General features: G+C 48.4%; 1 protein-coding gene across 1 annotated transcript in view; it reads left to right on the forward strand.

Moving 5' to 3' along the window:
* The window catches only part of plxnd1 (plexin D1), a 599181-nt gene that overhangs the window by 467836 nt on the left and 108846 nt on the right, over window positions 1–22499 (forward strand). Inside the window, exons 30-34 of the mRNA XM_072471999.1 lie at window positions 1448–1482; window positions 4500–4604; window positions 11877–12040; window positions 16412–16559; window positions 21624–21764. Coding sequence (XP_072328100.1) covers window positions 1448–1482; window positions 4500–4604; window positions 11877–12040; window positions 16412–16559; window positions 21624–21764 — 593 coding nt within the window. The remainder of the gene's footprint in view (window positions 1–1447; window positions 1483–4499; window positions 4605–11876; window positions 12041–16411; window positions 16560–21623; window positions 21765–22499) is intronic.

Consider the following 22499-nt stretch of genomic DNA (forward strand, 5'->3'; position numbering starts at 1 on the left):
ACAGCTCTGGTTGTATCCTAGAAACCTACTGCTCTGGTTGTATCCTAGAAACCTACTGCTCTGGTTGTATCCTAGAAACCTACTGCTCTGGTTGTATCCCAGCAACCTGCTGCTCCAGCTGTATCCTAGAAACCTACTGCTCTGGTTGTATCCTAGAAACCTACTGCTCCAGCTGTATCCTAGAAACCTACTGCTCCGGTTGTATCCCAGCAACCTGCTGCTCCAGCTGTATCCTAGAAACCTACTGCTCTGGTTGTATCCTAGAAACCTACTGCTCTGGTTGTATCCTAGAAACCTACTGCTCCGGTTGTATCCCAGCAACGTGCTGCTCCAGCTGTATCCTAGAAACCTACTGCTCTGGTTGTATCCTAGAAACCTACTGCTCCAGCTGTATCCTAGAAACCTACTGCTCCAGCTGTATCCTAGAAACCTACTGCTCTGGTTGTATCCCAGCAACCTGCTGCTCCAGCTGTATCCTAGAAACCTACTGCTCTGGTTGTATCCTAGAAACCTACTGCTCCAGCTGTATCCTAGAAACCTACTGCTCTGGTTGTATCCTAGAAACCTACTGCTCCAGCTGTATCCTAGAAACCTACTGCTCTGGTTGTATCCTAGAAACCTACTGCTCTGGTTGTATCCTAGAAACCTACTGCTCTGGTTGTATCCTAGAAACCTACAGCGCTGGTTGTATCCTAGAAACCTACTGCTCTGGTTGTATCCTAGAAACCTACTGCTCCAGCTGTATCCTAGAAACCTACTGCTCCGGTTGTATCCTAGAAACCTACTGCTCTGGTTGTATCCTAGAAACCTACTGCTCTGGTTGTATCCTAGAAACCTACTGCTCTGGTTGTATCCTAGCAACCTACTGCTCTGGTTGTATCCTAGAAACCTACTGCTCTGGTTGTATCCTAGAAACCTACTGCTCTGGTTGTATCCTAGAAACCTACTGCTCTGGTTGTATCCCAGCAACCTGCTGCTCCAGCTGTATCCTAGAAACCTACTGCTCTGGTTGTATCCTAGAAACCTACTGCTCTGGTTGTATCCGAGCAACCTACTGCTCCGGTTGTATCCTAGCAACCTACTGCTCCAGTTGTATCCTAGCAACCTACTGCTCCAGTTGTATCCTAGAAACCCACTGCTCTGGTTGTATCCTAGAAACCTACTGCTCTGGTTGTATCCTAGAAACCTACTGCTCTGGTTGTATCCTAGCAACCTACTGCTCTGGTTGTATCCTAGCAACCTACTGCTCTGGTTGTATCCTAGCAACCTGCTGCTCCAGCTGTAACCTGGCCTATCCTATCATGCGGCAATGCTGAAAATGAAGCAATATTGAGTCTTTTGTCTGTTTTCATTTTCTGTTGGATGCTAACTGTTAATAAGTTTAAATTTGACAAGATCCTGGTTAAATGTATGCTTCAAGTTATTACTGATTTTAATTGTTTTACAGTGAAAGATTTGGACACTGAAAAGTACTTCCATTTGGTGAGTATCTCTCCCCAATCCATCTGAGCCGATACTGTAAGAGTTTGCATGCTGCTGTAGTGATTCTACAGCAAGGCTAGCTGAGGGATCACATCGTGATTCAATGCACAATGATCAACTTTCTGGCAAATACAGATAGATCCTGGACAGGAGGTTACATAGATATAAAGATATATAGAAGATAGGAGCAGGAGGAGGCCTTTTGGCCTTTCGAGACCGCTCCGCCATTTATCAGGATCATGGCTGATCATCCAACTCAATAGCCTAATCCTGCTTTGTCCCCATAGCCTTTGATCCCATTCCCCCCAAGTGCTATATCTAGCCGCCTCTTGAATATATTCAAAGTTTTAGCATCAGCTAGTTCCTGTGGTAATGAATTCCACAGGCTCACCACTCTGTGTGAAGAAGTGTCTCCTTATCTCTGCCCGAAATGGTTTACCCTGAATCCTCAGACTGTGACCCCTGGTTCCGGACACACCCATCATTGGTATCATCTTCCCTGCATCTACCCTGTCTAGTCCTGCTGGAATTTTATAAGTCTCTGTGAGATCCCCCCTCATTCTTCTGAACTCCAGTGAGAACAATCCCAACCTAGTCAATTCCATGATCCTCCCTCCCTCTTCTAAACTCCAGTGTATATATTCCTATCCGATTTTGTCCCAGATATGACAGTCCCGCCATCCCAGGAATCAGTCTGGTAAACCTTCGCTGCACTCCCTCGAGAGCAAGAACATCCTTCCTCAGAGAAGGAGACCAAAACTGCACCCAATACTCCAAATGGGGCCTCACCAAGGCCCTGTATAATTGTAGCAACACATCCCTGTTTCTATACTCGAAACCTCTCACAATGAAGGCCAACGTACCATTAGCCTTCTTTACCACCTGCTGCACCTGCATGCTTACCTTCAGCGAATGGTGCACAAGGACACCCAGGTCCCGCTGCACACTCCCCTCTCCCAATTTACAGCCATTCAGATAGTAATCTGCCTTCCTGTTTTTGCTTCCAAAATGAATAACCTCACACTTATCCAAATTATTCTGCATCTGCCATTGGTTTGCCCACTCGCCCAACCTGTCCAAATCTTGCTGTAGGATCCCTGCATCCTCGTCACAATTCACCCTCCCACCTAATTTCGTATCATCTGCAAACTTTGAGATGTTACATTTTGTTCCCTCATCCAAATCATTAATATATATTGTGAATAGCTGGGGTCCCAGCACCGATCCCTGTGGTACCCCACAAGTTACTGCCTGCCAATTTGAAAAAGACCCATTAATCCTTACTCTTTGTTTTATCTCTGCCAACCAGTTTTCTATCCACCTCAATACATTTCCCCAATCCCATGCGCTTTAATTTTGCACAATAATCTGTTATGCGGGACTTTGTCAAACGCCTTCTGAAAGTCCAAATATACCACATCGACTGGCTCCCCCTTGTCGACTGTACTGGTTACCTCTTCAAAGAATTCCAACAGATTTGTCAAGTATGAGTTTCCCTTCATAAATCCATGCTGACTCTGACTGATCCTGCCATTGCTTTCTAAATGTTCCGCTATAAAGTCCTTGATAATGGATTCAAGCATTTTCCCCACTACCGATGTTAGGCTTACTGGTCTATAATTCCCTGCTTCCTCTCTACTTCCTTATTTGAATATCGGAGTGACGTGAGCTACCCTCCTATCTGCAGGGACAGTTCCAGAGTCTATAGAATCCCGGAAGATGACCACCAATGCATCCACTATTTCCAGAGCCACCTCCTTAAGCACCCTGGGATGCAGATTCTCAGGCCTTGGGGATTTATCTGCCTTCAATCCCATCAATTTTCCCAGCACCATTTCTCTACTAATTTTGATCTCCCTCAGTTCTTCCCTCTCACTAAACCGTTCATTCTCCAACACTTCTGGGATCTGATTTGTGTCCTCATTTGTGAAGACAGAACCAAAGTATGTATTCAATTGCTCAGCCATTTCTTTGTCCCTTATTCTGCATTCCCCTGTTTCTGTCTGTAGGGGGCCTACATTTCTCTTTACCAATCTCTTTCTCTTCACATATCTATAGAAACTCTTAGTGTCAGTCTTTATGTTCCCTGCAAGCTTCCTTTCATCCTGTACTTTCCCCTTCTTAATCAATCCCTTTGTCCTTCTTTCCTGAATTCTAAATTGCTCCCAATCCTCAGACCTATTATTTTTCTTGGCCAATCTATATGCTTCTTCCTTGGATCGGATACTATTTCTAATTTCCTTTGTAAGCCATGGATTGGCCCTATTACCCCCTTTGCTTTTGTGCCAGGCAGGAATGAACAGTTGCTGTAGTTCCTCCATGTGTTGCTTGAATGTTTGCTATTGCCTATCCACTGTCAACCCTTTCAGTAACTCTCCCCCAATCTATCAAGGCCAACTCATGCCTCATATCTTCATAACTTCCTTTATTATGATTCAGCACCCTATTCTCCGAAACAACTACTTCACTCTCCATCTTGATAAAAAATTCTATCATGTTATGGTCGCTCATCCTCAAGGGTTCTCACTCAGCCCGATTGGCAATGATTCCCTTCTCATTACACAGTACCCAGTCTAAGATGGCCTGCTCTCTAGTTGGTTCCTCCACATATTGGTCAAGAAAACCATCCCGTATACACCCCAGGAATTCCTCCTCCAGGATCCCAGCCTCTCTCAAGATACTGCCAGATGCTGCTGTCAATGGAACTCTATGACACAAGTATCTGCTCATTATGTGGTTAATTGACTGGTCTTCACTTGGTGAATCACTGTCCCAAACATGTGACTGTCTCAATCCCATACACATTTGGAGTAATTTTCTGTTCTGGGCAATGAGCTGAACTGTGAAATATAAAGGTGTCTGGTTCAAATAGTGGAGTTGAGGAACATTGTAATTGCAGAGTAGAGGAAGCTTGATTCTCTCCTGTCCCTCACCCACCCTTCAATCTATCCCAAACCAGGTAGCATTGTGTTAGACTCAACTCTGACCAATCAGAATCTTTCCTTTTACCCAACCAGGTACTTCCAAATGATGAACTTGTTGAAACAAAGCGATCTCACAAACATAGCCACCGCAAGAAGGTTCTGCCAGAGATCTACCTGACCAGACTCCTCTCCACCAAGGTACACAGTAATGGTGAAAATTAATCGTACTGTACAACTCGTAGAGAGCTCAAGCTGTAATGATGATTTCACAAGTGCTGCTGTCCATGCTTATTGCAGTGCCTGTGTGTGTGTGTGCGCCTGTGTGTATGTTTGTGTGTATCTGTGCGTGTGTCTGTGTATGTATCTGTGTCTTTATCTGTGTGTGTATCTGTATGTGTATATTTGTATCTGTGTGTATGTGTCTGTATCGGTGTGTATGTGTATATGTGTCGGTGTGTGTGTATCTATGTGTGAGTGTCTGTATCTGTGTGTGTGTGTATGTGTCTGTATCTGTGTGTGTACCTGTGTATATGTGTGTAACTGAGTGTATCTATCTGTGTCTATGTATGTGTGTATCTATGTGTGAGTATGTGTGTGTGTATCTGTGCGTGTATGTGTGTATGTGTGCCTGTATCTGTGTGTCTTTGTGTGAGACTGTGTGTATGTATGTGTGTATCTATGTGTGAGTCTGTGTATATGTCTCTATCTCTGTGTGTGCATGTCTGTATGTGTGTGTATCTATACGTGTGTGCATCTATACGTGTGTGCATGTATATCTGCGCATGTGTGTGTAATGGTGACTGTGTCCGTATGTATGTGTCTGTGTGTGTGTATCTCTGTGTATTTGCATGTGTGTGTGTATCTGTGTGTGTGTATGTGTGCATCTGTGTGTGTGTATTTGCATGTGTGTGTACATCTGGTGTGTGTATTTGCGTGTGTGTGTGCATGTGTATGTTTGTATGTGTGTATCTGTTTGTGTGTATATCTGTGTGTCTGTATGTGTGTGTCTGTGCCTGGTGTTCCTGTCTGTGTGTCTGGCTGTCTCTCTCGCTATCTCACACAGCCCACCCTCTCCCTTTATTTCCCTCTGAATCCTTATATCTGTCTGCCTGTGTTCCCCTTCTGTTCGGAGGTTTGAATGTATATATGGGCAGGCAGCAACTATTTTGGGGATCGATAGCATTGGGCATCATTATCTGTAAATGTGGGTAACTGTGCAAGAGCATTTCCACCACAATCAACAACCTAATACTTAAATAAATTGAAATAAATAGGATTTAAATAAATCTGGAATAAAAAGCTGGTCTCCATATTGTGACCATGAAATGACTAGATTGTTGTAAAAGCCCATCTGGTTCACTAATGTCCTTTCTCAACAGCCTTTCATAGTCACACTCGAACCAAAACTGGGCATCCATGAGGCACTGTGGGCCATCAGCAGCAGCAGAATTGTACTCAACCTTAATCTTCAACCTCTTGACCCAGCATATCCCCCACTCTACCATTACCACCAAGCCAGGGAATCAACCCTGGGTCAGTGAAGAGTGCAGGAGAGCAGGCCAGGAGCAGCACCAGGCATACCGAAAAATGAGGTGCACCTGGTGGAGCTGCAACACAGAATTAATGAAAGTTAAACAATTCAACAACCAACATATCTGATATACCATCAATTCACTGCGAGACTGTGAGAACGAGTGACCATAAGGCTTTATTATCGAGGAACTTGCCTGCCAGTGTCTGCTGTACAAATGAGTGCCGTCCACAGGTGGCCGGTCTATATATCGTCCCGGGGAGGGCGTAGCCAGAGGTGGAGCCCACCGGGGTTCCAGTGCAGTACCTGGAAGTAGATCGTATTATCATTTCCTGGTCATAGGTCACAGTACTATACAGACAGCTCATATTCAGGTGAATACATTCACCATATTCACCCCCTGTTAAACAAAATCAAGTCCAGCGATGGGTGACGCAGGGTCATCAAATATTCAGTCTGTCTCGAGGCCGGATCGTTCTTTTAGACCTCCTCAGCTCTGGCGATGCGGCGGGCACGGTTGTTGCAGGTGGTGACTCCGGGGGCGTGTTGTCTGGAGCTTCAGTCCGGCGTGTCGGAGACGGTTGAGGGGTGGGGTTTGCAGGGGGGTGGTGGGTGGCAGCAGTGCAGGCGCGGGACAATACAGGAGACCCAGGAGGGTGTAAGGGGCGCGGGGGTGGCGGTAGGCTGTGAGGGGGGGGTGCGAGTTGGCAGGGGAACCAGCTGCCGCCAGGTCCTATCGGGAGACCGTATCTTGCCGTCCGTCCTGGTGCACGATGTAAGCGTACTGGGGGTTGGCGTGCAGCATCTGGACCCTCTCGACGGTCGGTCTTCGGGCTCCTCATATGCTTCCAGAGAAGGACAGGTCCCGGAGTTGTCAGCCAGGATGGAAGAGAGACCCCGGAGATGGACTTCCTAGGGAAGACAAACACACGGTCGTGAGGGGTCTCATTGGTGGCTGTGCAGAGGAGCGAGCTAATGGAGTGGAGCGCGTAGGGGAGGACCTCCTGCCAGCGGGGAATCGGGAGACTTCAAGATCGGAGGGCAAGAAGAACGCCTTCAATACCATCGCGTTCTCCCTCTCCACCTGCCCGTTTCCCTGCGGGTTGTAGCTCGTAGTCCTGCTGGAGGCGATGCCTATGCTGAGCAGGTACTGACGCAGCTCATCGCTCATACACTATGTGCCCCGGTCACTGTGGACGCATGCAGGGAAACCTAACAGGGTGAAGGTGCTGTGCAGTGCCTTTATTACAGTGGCCGAGGTCATGTCAGGGCAGGGGACAGCGACGAGGAAGCGGGAGTACTTGTCAATGACGGTCAGGAAGTACATATTGCAGTTGGTGGATGGGAGGGGCCCTTTGAAGTCAATACTGAGGTGCTCAAAGGGCCGGGAGGCCTTTACCAGGTGAGCCTTGTCTGGCCGATAGAAGTGCGGGCATCTGAGGGCTCGTTGAGCTCCCCAGGATGATACTTGATATCGTAATTGTAGGTGGAGAGTTCGATCCTCCACCTCAAGATTTTGTCATTTTTAATTTTGCCCCGTTGTGCGTTGTCAAAAATAAAGGCAACCGACCGCTTGTCGGTGACGAGGGTGAACCTCCTACCGGCTAGGTAGTGCCTCCAATGCCGCACAGCTTGTGCTTCCTTCTCGACAGAGGAGTGTCGGATCTCGGAGGCGTGGAGGGTTCGGGAAGAGAAGGCTACTGGCCTGCCCCCCTGGTTGAGTGTGACGGCCAGTGTGACGTCTGAGGCATCGCTCTCTACCTGGAAGGGGACGGACTTGTCCACCGCGTGCATTGCGGCCTTAGTGATAAAGGCCTTGATGCGGCTGAAGGCTGAGCGGGCCTCAGCCGTCAGGGGGAATGTAGTGGTTTTAATAAGTGGGCGGGCTTTGTCCGCATAGTTGGTGACCCACTGGGCATAGTAGGAGAATAGCCCCAGGCATCGTTTGAGGGCCTTAAGGCTGTGGGGAGGGGGAAGTTCCGTGAGGGGGCGCATACGGTTGGGGTCGGGCCCTAGGACTCCGTTTTCCACGACGTGTCCGAGGATGGCTAGCTGGGTTGTGCAGAAAACACACTTCTTGTTATATGTCAGGTTGAGGGATTGGGCGGTTTGGAGGAACCTCTGAAGGTTGGCGTCGTGGTCCTGCTGATCATGGCCGCAGATGGTAACATTGTCCAAGTACGGGTATGTAGCTCGCAGCCCGCTCCTGGTGGCGACAGGCTTACAGTCGGGGGTGAGGTTCGCGAAGAGCGAGGGGGGGACGACCTTAAGGGTCGCGAGGCTACATACCATGAGGGGAGGGGTGTAAGGGTCCGCCGAACTGTAGGGTCAAGCTTCGGTGACTGCATTGGAAGTCTAATGGTGTATTGGTCCACCATTTGGTCCATCGCTCTCTGGAAGACCGAGACTCCATTAGTGACGCTGAAAGGGACCCTGAGGAAGTGGAAGAGTCGGCCGGCTGCTTCAAAAGCAGTGTAGTGGCGATCTTCCGGGCGGATCGGGAGCTGGTGGTAGGCAGACTTCAGATCTACCGTGGTGAACACCCGGTACTGTGCGATCTGGTTGACCATCTCCGCTATGCGGGGGGAGGGGGTACGCATCAAGTTGCGTGAACCGGTTTATGGTCTGGCTGTAGTCCACAACCATCCGATTCTTTTCCCCGGTCCTGACAACCACCACTTGTGCTCTCCAGGGGCTGTTGCTGGCCGCGATGACTCCCTCCCTCAAGAGTCGCTGGACCTCCAACTTGATAAAAATCATGTCTTGTGCACTGTACCACCTGCTCCTGGTGGCGACGGACTTACAGTCGGGGGTGAGGTTCGCGAAGAGCGAGGGGAGGGGGCGACCTTAAGGGTGCGTCAAACTGTAGGGTCAGGCTTCGGTGACTGCATTGGAAGTCTAATCCAAGCAGTAGGGGGGCGCAGAGGTGAGGGAGGACATACAGTTTAAATTGGGTGTACTCTGAGCCCTGTATCACGAGGTTCGCGACACAGTACCCCCGGATCTGCACCGAATGGGATCCGGAGGCAAGGGAGATTGTTTGGGATGCGGGGTAGATGTGAAGGGAGCAGCGCCTTACCTTGTCAGGGTGAACGAAGCTCTCCATGCTCCCGGAGTCGAAAAGACAGGGGGTCTCGTGCCCGTTGACCCGGGGTCACAAAATAGCGTCCCCCACGAGTTGCACGTGTCGGGCTGAGTCAAAGATGGCGACCAAGATGGCCGCCCCCATCGGTCGCACGTGTCAGTCAGTGTTCAAGCTGCCGGCCAAGTTGGCCGCCCCCACGAGTCGCACGAGGCTGATGACGTGTCTGCAGGGGACGTTCCCGGCAGGCACGCAGCCACATTGCAGGGTCTGCGGGCCTGTGAGTCCATGGGTCGGGCTTGGTGAGTTTTCAACTTCTAGGCTTTAGTTCGGCCCAGACAGACTCTGGTGAAGTGTCCCTTTTTGCCACAGTCGCTGCACGTCGCTTTGCGGGCTGGGCAACGCTGCCAGGGGTGTTGACCCTGGCCGCAGAAGTAGCACGGCGGTTCCCCGGTCTGGACGGGCAGCCACGCGGCAGAGGCCTGTGACATCATAGATCATAGATCATAGAATTTACAGTGCAGAAGGAGGCCATTCGGCCCATCGAGTCTGCACTGGCTCTTGGAAAGAGCACCCTACCCAAGGTCAACACTTCCACCCTATCCCCATAACCCAGTAACCCCACCCAACACTAAGGGTAATTTTTGACACTAAGGGCAATTTATCATGGCCAATCCATCTAACCTGCACATCTTTGGACTGTGGGAGGAAACCGGAGCACCCGGAGGGTACCCACGCACACACGGGGAGGATGTGCAGACTCCGCACAGACAGTGACCCAAGCTGGAATCGAACCTGGAACCCTGGAGCTGTGAAGCAATTGTGCTATCCACAATGCTACCGTGCTGCCCCAACATAGTCGGGTCTGGGGGGTGCCCACGATGGTTCGCTGGGTCTGCCGGGAACGCGCTGAGGCTTTGGTAGACCACCTCTAATGAGGTGGCTAGTTTTACCGTGTCCTGCAGGTCGGTGGCCCCGTTTTCCAGCAAGCGCTGCCTGACGTAGTTAGACCGGACCCCAGCCACGTAGGCGTCCCAGATCTGCAGCTTCATGTGCTCCTCGGCCTTCACATCCTGATAGCTGCAGTTCCTTGCAAGTAGGGTCAGGTTCTCTCGGTACTCGTCCAGCGATTCCCCGGCGCGTTGACGGCGGGTAGTGAGGAGGTGCCACGCGAACACCTCATTTACGGGCTTCACGAAATGCGCCTTCAGAGTCACGACTGCCGCCTCGTACGTGGCAGCTTTCTCTATCATTACAGAGATTTGATGGCTCACCCGTGCGTGGAGGAGGCACAGCTTGAGGGTTTCGGAGGGAGGCATTGTGGAGGAGTCGAGGTAGGCCTCAAAACAGCAAAGCCAGTGGGAGAAGATCTCTTTAGCTTCTGTTGCTCGTGCGTCGAGTTCGAGTTTATCTGGCTTTAGAGCAGCTTCCATGGTGATGTCGCTGGATAATAAATTGATATACCATCAAATCACTGCGAGACTGTGAGAACGAGTGAACATAAGGCTTTATTATCCAGGAACTTGCCTGCCAGTGTCTGCTGTACAAATGAGTGAAGTACAGTACCTGGAAGTAGATCGTATTATCATTTCCTGGTCATAGGTCACAGTACTATACAGACAGTTCATATTCAGTTCAATACATTCACCACAATATCAGTTCTAAGCTCTGCCAGTTCTACCATCTTGCTGCAGCTGTACAAAGCCTTGTTGAGACCACACCTGGAGCACTGTGTACAATTTTGGTCCACTTATCAAAAGTGAAGTGAGACTGACTGTTACAGCATTTGACCAAATGTGGCATCAAGGAGCACTAACAAAACTGCAGTCAATGCAAATCGGGGGAAGCTACCCACTGGTTGGAGTCATACCTGACACAAAGGAAGATGTTTGTGATGGTTGGAGGTCAATCATTTCAGCTCAGGACATTACTGCAGGATAGTGTCCTAGGCCCAACCATCTTCAGCTGCTGCATCATAAGCTTCCTTCCATCATGAAGGCTCCACCTTCTCAACCCTGCCCCTTGCCTGAGGCGTGGAGATCCTCAGGTTAAATTACCACCAGTCAGCTCTCCCCCTCAAAGGGAAAAGCAGATTATGGTCATCTGGGACTATGGGGACTTTACCTTTTACCTTCCATCATGTGGTCAGGAGTGGGGATGTTTGTGGATGACTGCACAATCTTCAGCACTATTTGCCACATCTCAGATACTGAAACAGTTCATGCCCAAATGCAGCAAAACCTGGACAATATCCAGGCTTGGGCTGACAAGAACAAGCACAAGTGCCAGGCAATGACCTACAAGAGAGGACATCCTGGGGGTTACCATTGATGAGAAACTGAGCTGGACCAGCCATATAAGTACAGTGGCTACAAGAGCATGTCAGTGACTGGGAATCCTGCAGTGATTAGCTCACCTCCTGACCCCCAAAGCCTGTCCACCATCTACAAGGCACAAGTCAGGAGTGCAATGGAATACTCTCCACTTGCCTGGATGAGTGCAGCTCCAACAACACTTGAGCAGCTCAACACCATCCAGGACAAAGCATCCCCACTTGATTATTATCCCTTCCACAAACCTTTAAACCCTCCACCACTGACGCACAGTGACAGTCTTGTGTACCACCTACAAGATGCACTGCAGTAACTCACCAACGTTCCTTCGGCAGCACCTCCCAAACCCAAAACCACTACCATCTAGAAGGACAAGAGCAGCAGATTCCTGGGAAACCCACCACCTGGAGGTTCCCCTCCAAGTAACTCACTACCCACACTTGGAGCTATGAAGAGATTCATTCATTCATTATCTTTCAGCCTACCTGAACAATCCTAATTGATTCTGTTCCTCTTGCTTGTAGGGTACTCTGCAGAAGTTCCTGGATGATTTATTTCGTGCGGTGCTCAGTATCCATGCAGTAAAACCCCCCTTTGCTGTGAAATATTTCTTTGATTTCCTGGAGGAGCAGGCGGAGAAACGGGGAACCACGGACCCGGATACACTGCACATCTGGAAAACCAATAGGTGAGGCGGCAGTTTTCGAGTAGCTCTTGGTGTGTTCTAGCAAGGCGGTTCTGCGGACGCAATCGAGACTCCAGGATGGTATGTTGCCTCCCTGGTGCAAGGGTCAAGGATGTCTCGGAGCGGCTGCAGGACATTCTGGGGGGGGAGGGTGAACAGCCAGCTGTCGTGGTGCACATAGGCACCAACGATATAGGTAAAAAACGGGACGAGGTCCTACAAGCTGAATTTAGGGAGCTAGGAGTTAAACTAAAAAGTAGGACCTCAAAGGTAGTAATCTCAGGATTGCTACCAGTGCCACGAGCTAGTCAGAGTAGGAATGTCAGGATAGAGAGGATGAATACGTGGCTCGAGAGATGGTGCAAGAGGGAGGGATTCAAATTCCTGGGACATTGGAACCGATTCTGGGGGAGGTGGGACCAGTACAAACTGGACGGTCTGCACCTGGGCAGGACTGGAACCGATGTCCTAGGGGGGGTGTTTGCTAGAGCTGTTGGGGAGAGTTTAAACTAATGTGGCAGGGGGATGGGAACCAATGCAGGAAGTTGGAAGGTAGTAAAACAGGGACAGAAATAAAAGGCAGTAAGGGGAAAGTGTAAGGCAGAGAAGCCATAGTCAAAAATCAAAAAGGGCGACAGTACAAGGTACAGTGACTGAGGGGAGCTCAGTGAATAGGACCAGGAATACTAAAAGAAATAAAACGGGAAGTGAAAACATTAATGGTAAGCGATGCGGCAGGTTGTTACAGGAAGATGTGGGTTCGACGACAAGGAAAGTTAGGAGAAAGGTTAAGAGGAAATATAACTTAGGAGAGGTTACTGATCGAGGTGTTAAGATTAAGAACAGAGGTAAAAAAGCCGACATAAGTGTACTTTACCTGAATGCTCGTAGTATTCGGAATAAGGTAAATGAGTTGATGGCGCAAATCATCGTGAATGACTATGATTTAGTGGCCATTACTGAAACATGGTTAAAGGATGGTCACGACTGGGAGTTAAATATCCGAGGGTATCAAACTTTTCGGAAGGACAGAGTGGATGGTAAGGGAGGTGGTGTAGCTCTGTTATTTAAGGATGACATCCGGGCAACAGTAAGGGATGACATCGGTGCTATGGAGGATAAGGTTGAATCCATTTGGGTGGAAATCAGGAATAGTAAGGCGAAAAAGTCACTGATAGGAGTAATCTATAGGCCACCAAATAGTAACATTATGGTGGGGCAGGCAATAAACAAAGAAATAACAGATGCATGTAGAAATGGTACAGCAGTTATCATGGGGGATTTTAATCTACATGTTGATTGGTTTAACCAGGTCGGTCAAGGCAGCCTTGAGGAGGAGTTTATAGAATGTATCCGCGATAGTTTCCTCGAACAGTATGTAATGGAACCTACGAGGGAACAAGCGGTCCTAGATCTGGTCCTGTGTAATGAGACAGGATTGATTCAGGATCTCATAGTTAGGGATCCTCTCGGAAGGAGCGATCACAATATGGTGGAATTTAAAATACAGATGGAGGGTGAGAAGGTAAAATCAAGCACGAGTGTTTTGTGCTTAAACAAAGGAGATTACAATGGGATGAGAGAAGAACTAGCTAAGGTAGACTGGGAGCAAAGACTTTATGGTGAAACAGTTGAGGAACAGTGGAGAACCTTCCAAGTGATTTTTCACAGTGCCCAGCAAAGGTTTATACCAACAAAAAGGAAGGACAGTAAAAAGAGGGAAAATCGACCGTGGATATCGAAGGAAATAAGGGAGAGTATCAAATTGAAGGAAAAAACATACAAAGTAGCAAAGATCAGTGGGAGACTAGAGGACTGGGAAATCTTTAGGGGGCAACAGAAAGCTACTAAAAAAGCTATAAAGAAGAGTAAGATAGATTATGAGAGTAAACTTGCTCAGAATATAAAAACAGATAGTAAAAGTTTCTACAAATACATAAAACAAAAAAGAGTGGCTAAGGTAAATATTGGTCCTTTAGAGGATGAGAAGGGAGATTTAATAATGGGAGATGAGGAAATGGCTGAGGAACTGAACAGGTTTTTTGGGTCGGTCTTCACAGTGGAAGACACAAATAACATGCCAGTGACTGATGGAAATGAGGCTATGACAGGTGAGGACCTTGAGAGGATTGATATCACCAAGGAGGTAGTGATGGGCAAGCTAATGGGGCTAAAGGTAGACAAGTCTCCTGGCCCTGATGGGATGCATCCCAGAGTGCTAAAAGAGATGGCTAGGGAAATTGCAAATGCACTAGTGATAATTTACCAAAATTCACTAGACTCTGGGGTGGTCCCGGCGGATTGGAAATTAGCAAACGTGACACCACTGTTTAAAAAAGGAAGTAGGCAGAAAGTGGGTAATTATAGGCCAGTGAGCTTAACTTCGGTAGTAGGGAAGATGCTGGAATCTGTCATCAAGGATGAAATAGCGAGGCATCTGGATGGAAATTGTCCCATTGGACAGACGCAGCATGGGTTCATAAAGGGCAGGTCGTGCTTAACTAATTTAGTGGAATTTTTTGAGGACATTAACAGTGCGGTAGATAACGGGGAGCCAATGGATGTGGTATACCTGGATTTCCAGAAAGCCTTTGACAAGGTGCCACACAAAAGGTTGTTGCATAAGATAAAGATGCATGGCATTAAGCGGAAAGTAGTAGCATGGATAGAGGATTGGTTAATTAATAGAAAGCAAAGAGTGGGGATTAATGGGTGTTTCTCTGGTTGGCAATCAGTAGCTAGTGGTGTCCCTCAGGGATCAGTGTTGGGCCCACAACTGTTCACAATTTACATAGATGATTTGGAGTTGGGGACCAAGGGCAATGTGTCCAAGTTTGCAGACGACACTAAGATAAGTGGTAAAGCAAAAAGTGCAGAGGATACTGGAAGTCTGCAGAGGGATTTGGATAGGCTAAGTGAATGGGCTAGGGTCTGGCAGATGGAATACAATGTTGACAAATGTGAGGTTATCCATTTTGGTAGGAATAACAGCAAAAGGGATTATTATTTAAATGATAAAATATTAAAACATGCTGCTGTGCAGAGACGGACTGGCACTGGAGGGTGTGCACTAGGTTAATCCCAGAGCTGAAGGGGTTGGATTACGAGGAGAGGTTGAGTAGACCGGGACTGTACTCATTGGAATTTAGAAGGATGAGGGGGGATCTTATAGAAACATATAAGATTATGAAGGGAATAGATAGGATAGATGCGGGCAGGTTGTTTCCACTGGTGGGTGAAAGCAGAACTAGGGGGCATAGCCTCAAAATAAGGGGAAGTAGATTTAGGACTGAGTTTAGGAGGAACTTCTTCACCCAAAGGGTTGTGAATCTATGGAATTCCTTGCCCAGTGAAGCAGTAGAGGCTCCTTCATTAAATGTTTTGAAGATAAAGATAGTTTTTTGAAGAATAAAGGGATTAAGGGTTATGGTGTTCGGGCCGGAAAGTGGAGCTGAGTCCACAAAAGATCAGCCATGATCTCATTGAATGGTGGAGCAGGCTCGAGGGGCCAGGTGGCCTACTCCTGCTCCTAGTTCTTATGTTCTTATGTTCTTATGTTCTATCACACTGTGTGAATATCACTGCTGTGTATGGTGAAACACCACCTGGACACAACTCTGAATTGTGGACCTCTTTCCCAGGTGATTCTCAGAGACACTCTTTCATGATTCTATTAGATTTCACAGGGAAGCTTTCAGAGCTCTCTGCAGATTGACAATGAGCAAAGTGAGAGATAATATTGTCAGTACTAAGACTGCAACATATGCTTTTCTCATTCAACCGGAGCAAAGAATTCTTTGCATCTGGGGTCATCCGCATCCCCACCCCTTCCCCGCTCCACCCCCAACCATGGGTCCTGGAGACCCCAACCCCCTGGATTCTGCAGTCTCAAACCCCCCGCCCCGATTCTGGAGTCTCTCTCTCTCTCTCTTCCCCCCCCCCACCCCTCCCACCATGCCTCCCGACCGGTGCTGGATTCTCTGCTCCCCAGGTCCTGGAGGTCCCCTCCCCAAAGCCGCTGGACCCACCTCCCCCCCACACTTGTTCCTCGAGACCCCCTCACACTAGGTCCTGGTATGTACTCCTGGTCAGGAGTCGTGCCACACCCTGGGGTCTCCCCCCTCCCCGCCCCCACAGTCCTGGAGGCTCCCCTTCCCGGGTGCTAGAGGCTCCCATCCCCACACTCCCACGGGTCCTGGAGACTCTTCCCCTCCCCCCCTTGTCTTGGTGTCACCCCCCAACCACTGGGGCGTGGAGTCTCCATCTCCCCCCACCTCCCCTGGGTCATTCCCCTCCGTACCTTTGTGTCCAGGAGTCTGCCCCCAGTCAGTCTTGTATTCTGTGGATTGATGGATGATTTTCCCTCCATTCCAGCTTGCCACTGCGGTTTTGGGTGAATATCTTGAAAAATCCGCAGTTTGTCTTTGATGTGGAGAAGACTGATCACATGGATGCTTGTCTCTCAGTGATAGCCCAGGCTTTCATCGACGCCTGCTCCATTTCTGACCTCCAACTAGGCAAGGTAAATCAGCGAATCCAATGAGCAATTACAGACTGGAAGCTGACCGAGGAGGAGTATGAGTGGTTTATATATAGAATAACAGATACCCGGGAGTGAATTCCAGTCGGGAATCTAATTGACGGGTTTGGAGTGGTTTATATATAGAATAAAGATACCCGGGAGTGAGTTACAGACTGGAATCTAATCGAGGGGTTCAGGGTGTTTATATATAGAATAAAGATACCCGGGAGTGAGTTACAGACTGGAATCTAATCGAGGGATTTAGGTTAGTTTATATATAGAATAACAGATACCCAGGAGTGAGTTACAGACTGGAATCTAATCGAGGGGTTCGGGGTGGTTTATATATAGAATAACAGATACCCGGGAGTGAGTTACAGACTGGAATCTAATCGAGGGGTTCGGGGTGGTTTATGTATAGAATAACAGATACCCGGGAGTGAGTTACAGACTGGAATCTAATTGAGGGGTTCGGAGCAGTTTATAAATAGAATAACACATACCCGGGCAGACTGGAATCTAATCGAGGGGCTCGGGGTGGTTTATACATAGAATAACAGATACTCGGGAGTGAGTTACAAACTGGAATCTAATCGAGGGGTTCGGGGTGGTTTATATACACAATAACAGATACCCGGGAGTGAATTACAGACTGGAATCTAATGAAGGGGTTTGGGGTGGTTTATATATAGATTAACAGATACTCGGGAGTGAATTACAGACTGGAATCTGATCGAGGGGTTCGGGATGGTTTATATATGGAATAACAGATTCCCGGGGGTGAGTTACAGACTGGAATCTAATCGAGGGGTTCGGGGTGGTTTATATATAGATTAACAGATACTCGGGAGTGAATTACAGACTGGAATCTGATCGAGGGGTTCGGGATGGTTTATATATGGAATAACAGATTCCCGGGGGTGAGTTACAGACTGGAATCTAATCGAGGGGTTCGGGGTGGTTTATATATGGAATAACAGATACCCAGGGGTGAGTTACTTTTATTTTTAAAATTTTTTTATTACAGCGCAGTACAGGCCCTTCGGCCCTCGATGTTGCGCCGACCTGTGAAACCACTCTAAAGCCCATCTACACTATTCCCTTATCGTCCATATGTCTATCCAATGACCATTTGAATACCCTTAGTGTTGGCGAGTCCACTACTGTTGCAGGCAGGGCATTCCACACCCTTACTACTCTCTGAGTAAAGAATCTACCTCTGACATCTGTCTTATATCTATCTCCCCTCAATTTAAAGCTATGCCCCCTCGTGCTAGACATCACCATCCGAGGAAAAAGGCTCTCACTGTCCACCCTGTCCAATCCTCTGATCATCTTGTATGCCTCAATTAAGTCACCTCTTAACCTTCTTCTCTCTAATGAAAACAGCCTCAAGTCCCTCAGCCTTTCCTCATAAGATCTTCCCTCCATACCGGGCAACATTCAGGTAAATCTCCTCTGCACCCTTTCCAATGCTTCCACATCCTTCCTATAATGCGGCGACCAAAATTGCACACAATACTCCAAATGCGGCCGCACCAGAGTTTTGTACAGCTGCAACATGACCCCATGGCTCCGAAACTCAATCCCTCTACCAATAAAAGCTAACATACCGTACGCCTTCTTAACAACCCTCTCAACTGAGTGGCAACTTTCAGGGATCTATGTACATGGACACTGAGATCTCTCTGCTCATCCACACTGCCAAGAATCTTACCATTAGCCCAGTACTCTGTCTTCCTGTTACTCCTTCCAAAATGAATCACCTCACACTTTTCTGCATTAAACTCCATTTGCCACCTCTCAGCCCAGCGCTGCAGCTTATCTATGTCCCTCTGTAACTTGTAACATCCTTCCGCACTGTCCACAACTCCACCGACTTTAGTGTCATCTGCAAATTTACTCACCCATCCTTCTACGCCCTCCTCCAGGTCATTTATAAAAATGAAAAACAGCAGTGGCCCCAAAACAGATCCTTGTGGTACACCACTAGTAACTGCACTCCAGTCTGAACACTTCCCATCAACCACCACCCTTTGTCTTCTTCCAGTTAGCCAATTTCTGATCCAAACTACTACATCTCCGTGAATCCCATGCTTCCGTATTTTCTGCAGTAGCCTACCATGGGGAACCTTATCAAATGCTTTATTGAAATCCATATACACCCCATCAACTGCTTTACCCTCATCCACCTGTTTGGTCACCATCTCAAAGAACTCAATAAGGTTTGTGAGGCACGACCTACCCTTCACGAAACCGTGTTGACTATGTCTAATCAAATTATTCCTTTCTAGATGATTATACACCCTGGGCGGGATTCTCCACTCCCGCGCTGAAGTGGGAGGTTCACAACGGCACGAAAGGGCACCAGTCCCGACCGATTCAGGCCCTGACAATGGGCCAGGATCGGGGCCGCGTCATGTACACGCGCCAGGCCTTGTCGCCCGCGTAAAAGTGGCGCCGCATAGATGACGCGGCCGGCGCCTCATAACGGGTGTCATCCGCGCATGCGTCATTGCCGTCCTCTCTAAGTCCGCCCCGCAAGAAGATGGCGGACGGATCTTGCGGGGCCGCGGAAGAAAGGAGGTCCTCCTTCAGAGAGGACGGCCCGACGATCGGTGGGCACCGATCGCGGGCCACCCCACATCTGAGGTATCCCCCCTCGCCCCCCCCCCCCCCGCTCCGCAGGCCGCCCCCCCAGCGTTCACGCACCGCTCACGACTGCAGCGACCAGGTGTGGACGGCGCCGGGGGGAACCCGCCGTTTTGGCCTGGCCGCTCGGCCCATCCGGGCCTCAGAATAGCGGGGGTGCCGGAGAATTGCCATTTTCGGTGTTTCCGGAGATTCTCCGGCCTGCGGCCCGCGAAACTTGACCAGGCCGTACCCGCCGCTTGGGAGAATCGCGGGAGGGCGTCGGGCCGGCGTCCCGGGAAATTTTGGCGGCCCTGGCGATTCTCGCAACCGGCGTGGGAGTGGAGAATCGCGCCCAGGGTCTCTTACAAACCTTTCCAAGTTTTTGCCCACAACAGAAGTAAGGCTCACTGGTCTATAGTTACGGGGAGTGTCTCTACTCCCCTTCTTGAACAAGGGGACAACATTTGCTATCCTCCAATCTTCTGGCACTATTCTTGTTGACAAAGATGACGTAAAGATCAAAGCCAAAGGCTCAGCAATCTCCTCCCTAGCTTCCCAGAAAATCCTAGGATAAATCCCATCCAGCCCAGGGGACTGATCTATTTTCACCCTCTCCAGAATTGTTAACACCCCCTCCTTATGAACCTCAACCTCAACATTGTCTTTTTCCTGTGTGAATACGGACGAAAAATATTCATTTAGCACCTCTCCTATCTTCTCGGACTCCAAGCACAACTTCCCAATACTGTCCTTGGCTGGCCCTACTCTTACCCTAGTCATTCTTTTATTCCTGACATATCTATAGAAAGCTTTAGGGTTATCCTTGATCCTACCTGCCAAAGACTTCTCATGTCCCCTCCTGGCTCTTCTTAAATCTCTTTAGGTCCTTCCTAGCTAACTTGTAACTCTCGAGCGCCCTTACTGAACCTTCATGTCTCATCTTTACATAAGCCTCCTTCTTCCTCTTGACAAGTGTTTCGACTGCCTTAGTAAACCACGGTTCCCTTGCTCGACCACTTCCTCCCTGTCTAACAGGTACATACTCATCAAGGACACGCAGTAGCTATTCCTTGAACAAGCTCCACATTTCCATTGTGCCCATCCCCTGCAGTTTTCCTCTCCATCTGATGCATCCTACGTCTTGCCTTATCACATCATAATTGCCTTTCCCCCAGATATAACTCTTGCCCTGCAGTATATACCTATCCCTTTCCATCACTAAAGTAAACGTAATCAAATTGTGGTCACTATCACCAAAGTGCTCACCTACCTCCAAATCTAACACTTGTCCTGGTTCATTACCCAGTACCAAATCCAATACGGCCTCGCCTCTCATTGGCCTATCTACATACTGTGTCAGGAAACCCTCCTGCACACATTGGACAAAAACAGACCCATCTAAAGTACTCGAACTATAGCGTTTCCAGTCAATATTTTGAAAGTTAAAGTCCCCCATAACAACTACCCTGTTGCTTTCGCTCCTTTCCAGAATCATCTTTGCAATCCTGTCCTCTACATCTCTGGAACTTTTTGGAGGCCTATAGAAAACCCCTAACAGGGTGACCTCTCCTTTCCTGTTTCTAACCTCAGCCCATACTACCTCAATCGACGAGTCCTCATCAAACGTCCTTTCTGCCACCGTAATACTCTCCTTGACTAACAATGCCACCCCTCCCCCTCTTTTACCACCTTCCCTGAACTTACTGAAATATCTAAACCCCGGCACCTGCAACAACCATTCCTGTCCCTGCTCTATCCATGTCTCCAAAATGGCCACAACATCGAAGTCCCAGGTACCAGTCCATGCCGCAAGTTCACCCACCTTATCTGGTGACTGGAATCTAATCGAAGCGGTAGATTAGATTTGTGTTAATTATATTATTGGTATTGGATCTTTAGCTGGAGTCTGAGTTGACATTTTGTGACTTGCCATCGCAGTGAGAAAGTCCCAAATATAATTTGAAACTCCTATTTGATCCCGAAATTGACATTTATTCCACTCGCTTGTTGTATGTTCAAAGGGTCTTGAAAGGATAGACTGCAAGACAACATCTGCAGTGAAACTAAATTAATGATATGAGGAAGGACTTGCATTTCTATAGCACCTTTCTCATCCTCAACTATGTCTCAAATCTTCACAAGCAAAGAAGTTCTTTGAAGTGTACTTTAACTGTCGGACAGCCCACAGCAAGATCACAAGAGCAGCAATGATTTTAGTGATATAGGTTGAAGAATAAATATTGGTCACAACTCTGCAGAGAACTTCCCTGCTCATCTTGAGTTTCTGAGGACAAATGGGGCCTCAGTTTCATGGTACCTCTGTCAGTGAAGCACTCCCTCTGTAGCACGCAAAGGAAATATCCGTTCTTGAGGTTTCTAGTGTGTCCAGGGCTCTCTGTGATCATGACACGCTATCATTTTTTTCACTAGGATTCACCTACAAATAAACTCTTGTATGCCAAGGAAATTCCAGAGTACAAGAAGGCCGTGCAGAAATATTACAGGGAGATCCAGGAGATGATTACATTAAGTGAGCAGGAAATGAATGCTCACCTTGCAGAGGAGTCCCGGGTAAGCACCAAACACCAGAGCAAAGAACAGCAACTGAGAGTGGAGAGGGAGCATTATTCCGTGTCTCACCACGTGTTGTATCTGTCTTGGGGGTGTTTGATGTGGACAGTGTAGAGGGAATTGGCAAGCCATGCTACAGTTGTATAGAACTTTGGTAAGACCCCACTTGGAATATTGCGCACAATTCTCATCGCCACACTACCAGAAGGATGTGGAGGCTTTGGAGAGGGTGCAGAGGAGGTTTACCAGGATGTTGCCTGGCCTGGAGGGTGTTAGCTATGTGTCGGGGCTGAATAGACTCGGACTGTTTTCATTAGAACGACAGGTGGAGGGGTGACCTGATAGAGATCTACAAGATTATGAGGGGCATGGATAGAGTGAATGGGCAGGCACTCTTTCCCAGGGTGGAGGGGCAAGTCATCAGAGGGCATAGGTTTAAGGTCCGGGGGGCAAAGTTTAGAGATGTGCGAGGCAGATTTTTTACACAGAGGGTGGTGAGTGCCTGGAATGCGCTGCCCGGGGAGGTTGTGGAAGCAGATACGTTAATGGCGTTTAAAAGGCATCTTGACAAACACATGGATATGATGGGTATAGAGGGATACAGTACAACAAGTGCTGAGAGTTTTGGCCAAGGTTGGTATCATGACCAGTACAGACTTGAAGGGCCAAAGGGCCTGTTCCTGTGCTGTATTGTTCTTTGTTCTAATACAGAGGAAAGCTCCCTCTCCACTGTCC

Source organism: Scyliorhinus torazame, chromosome 13 (genome assembly GCF_047496885.1).
Source record: "Scyliorhinus torazame isolate Kashiwa2021f chromosome 13, sScyTor2.1, whole genome shotgun sequence".
NCBI lineage: Eukaryota > Metazoa > Chordata > Chondrichthyes > Carcharhiniformes > Scyliorhinidae > Scyliorhinus > Scyliorhinus torazame.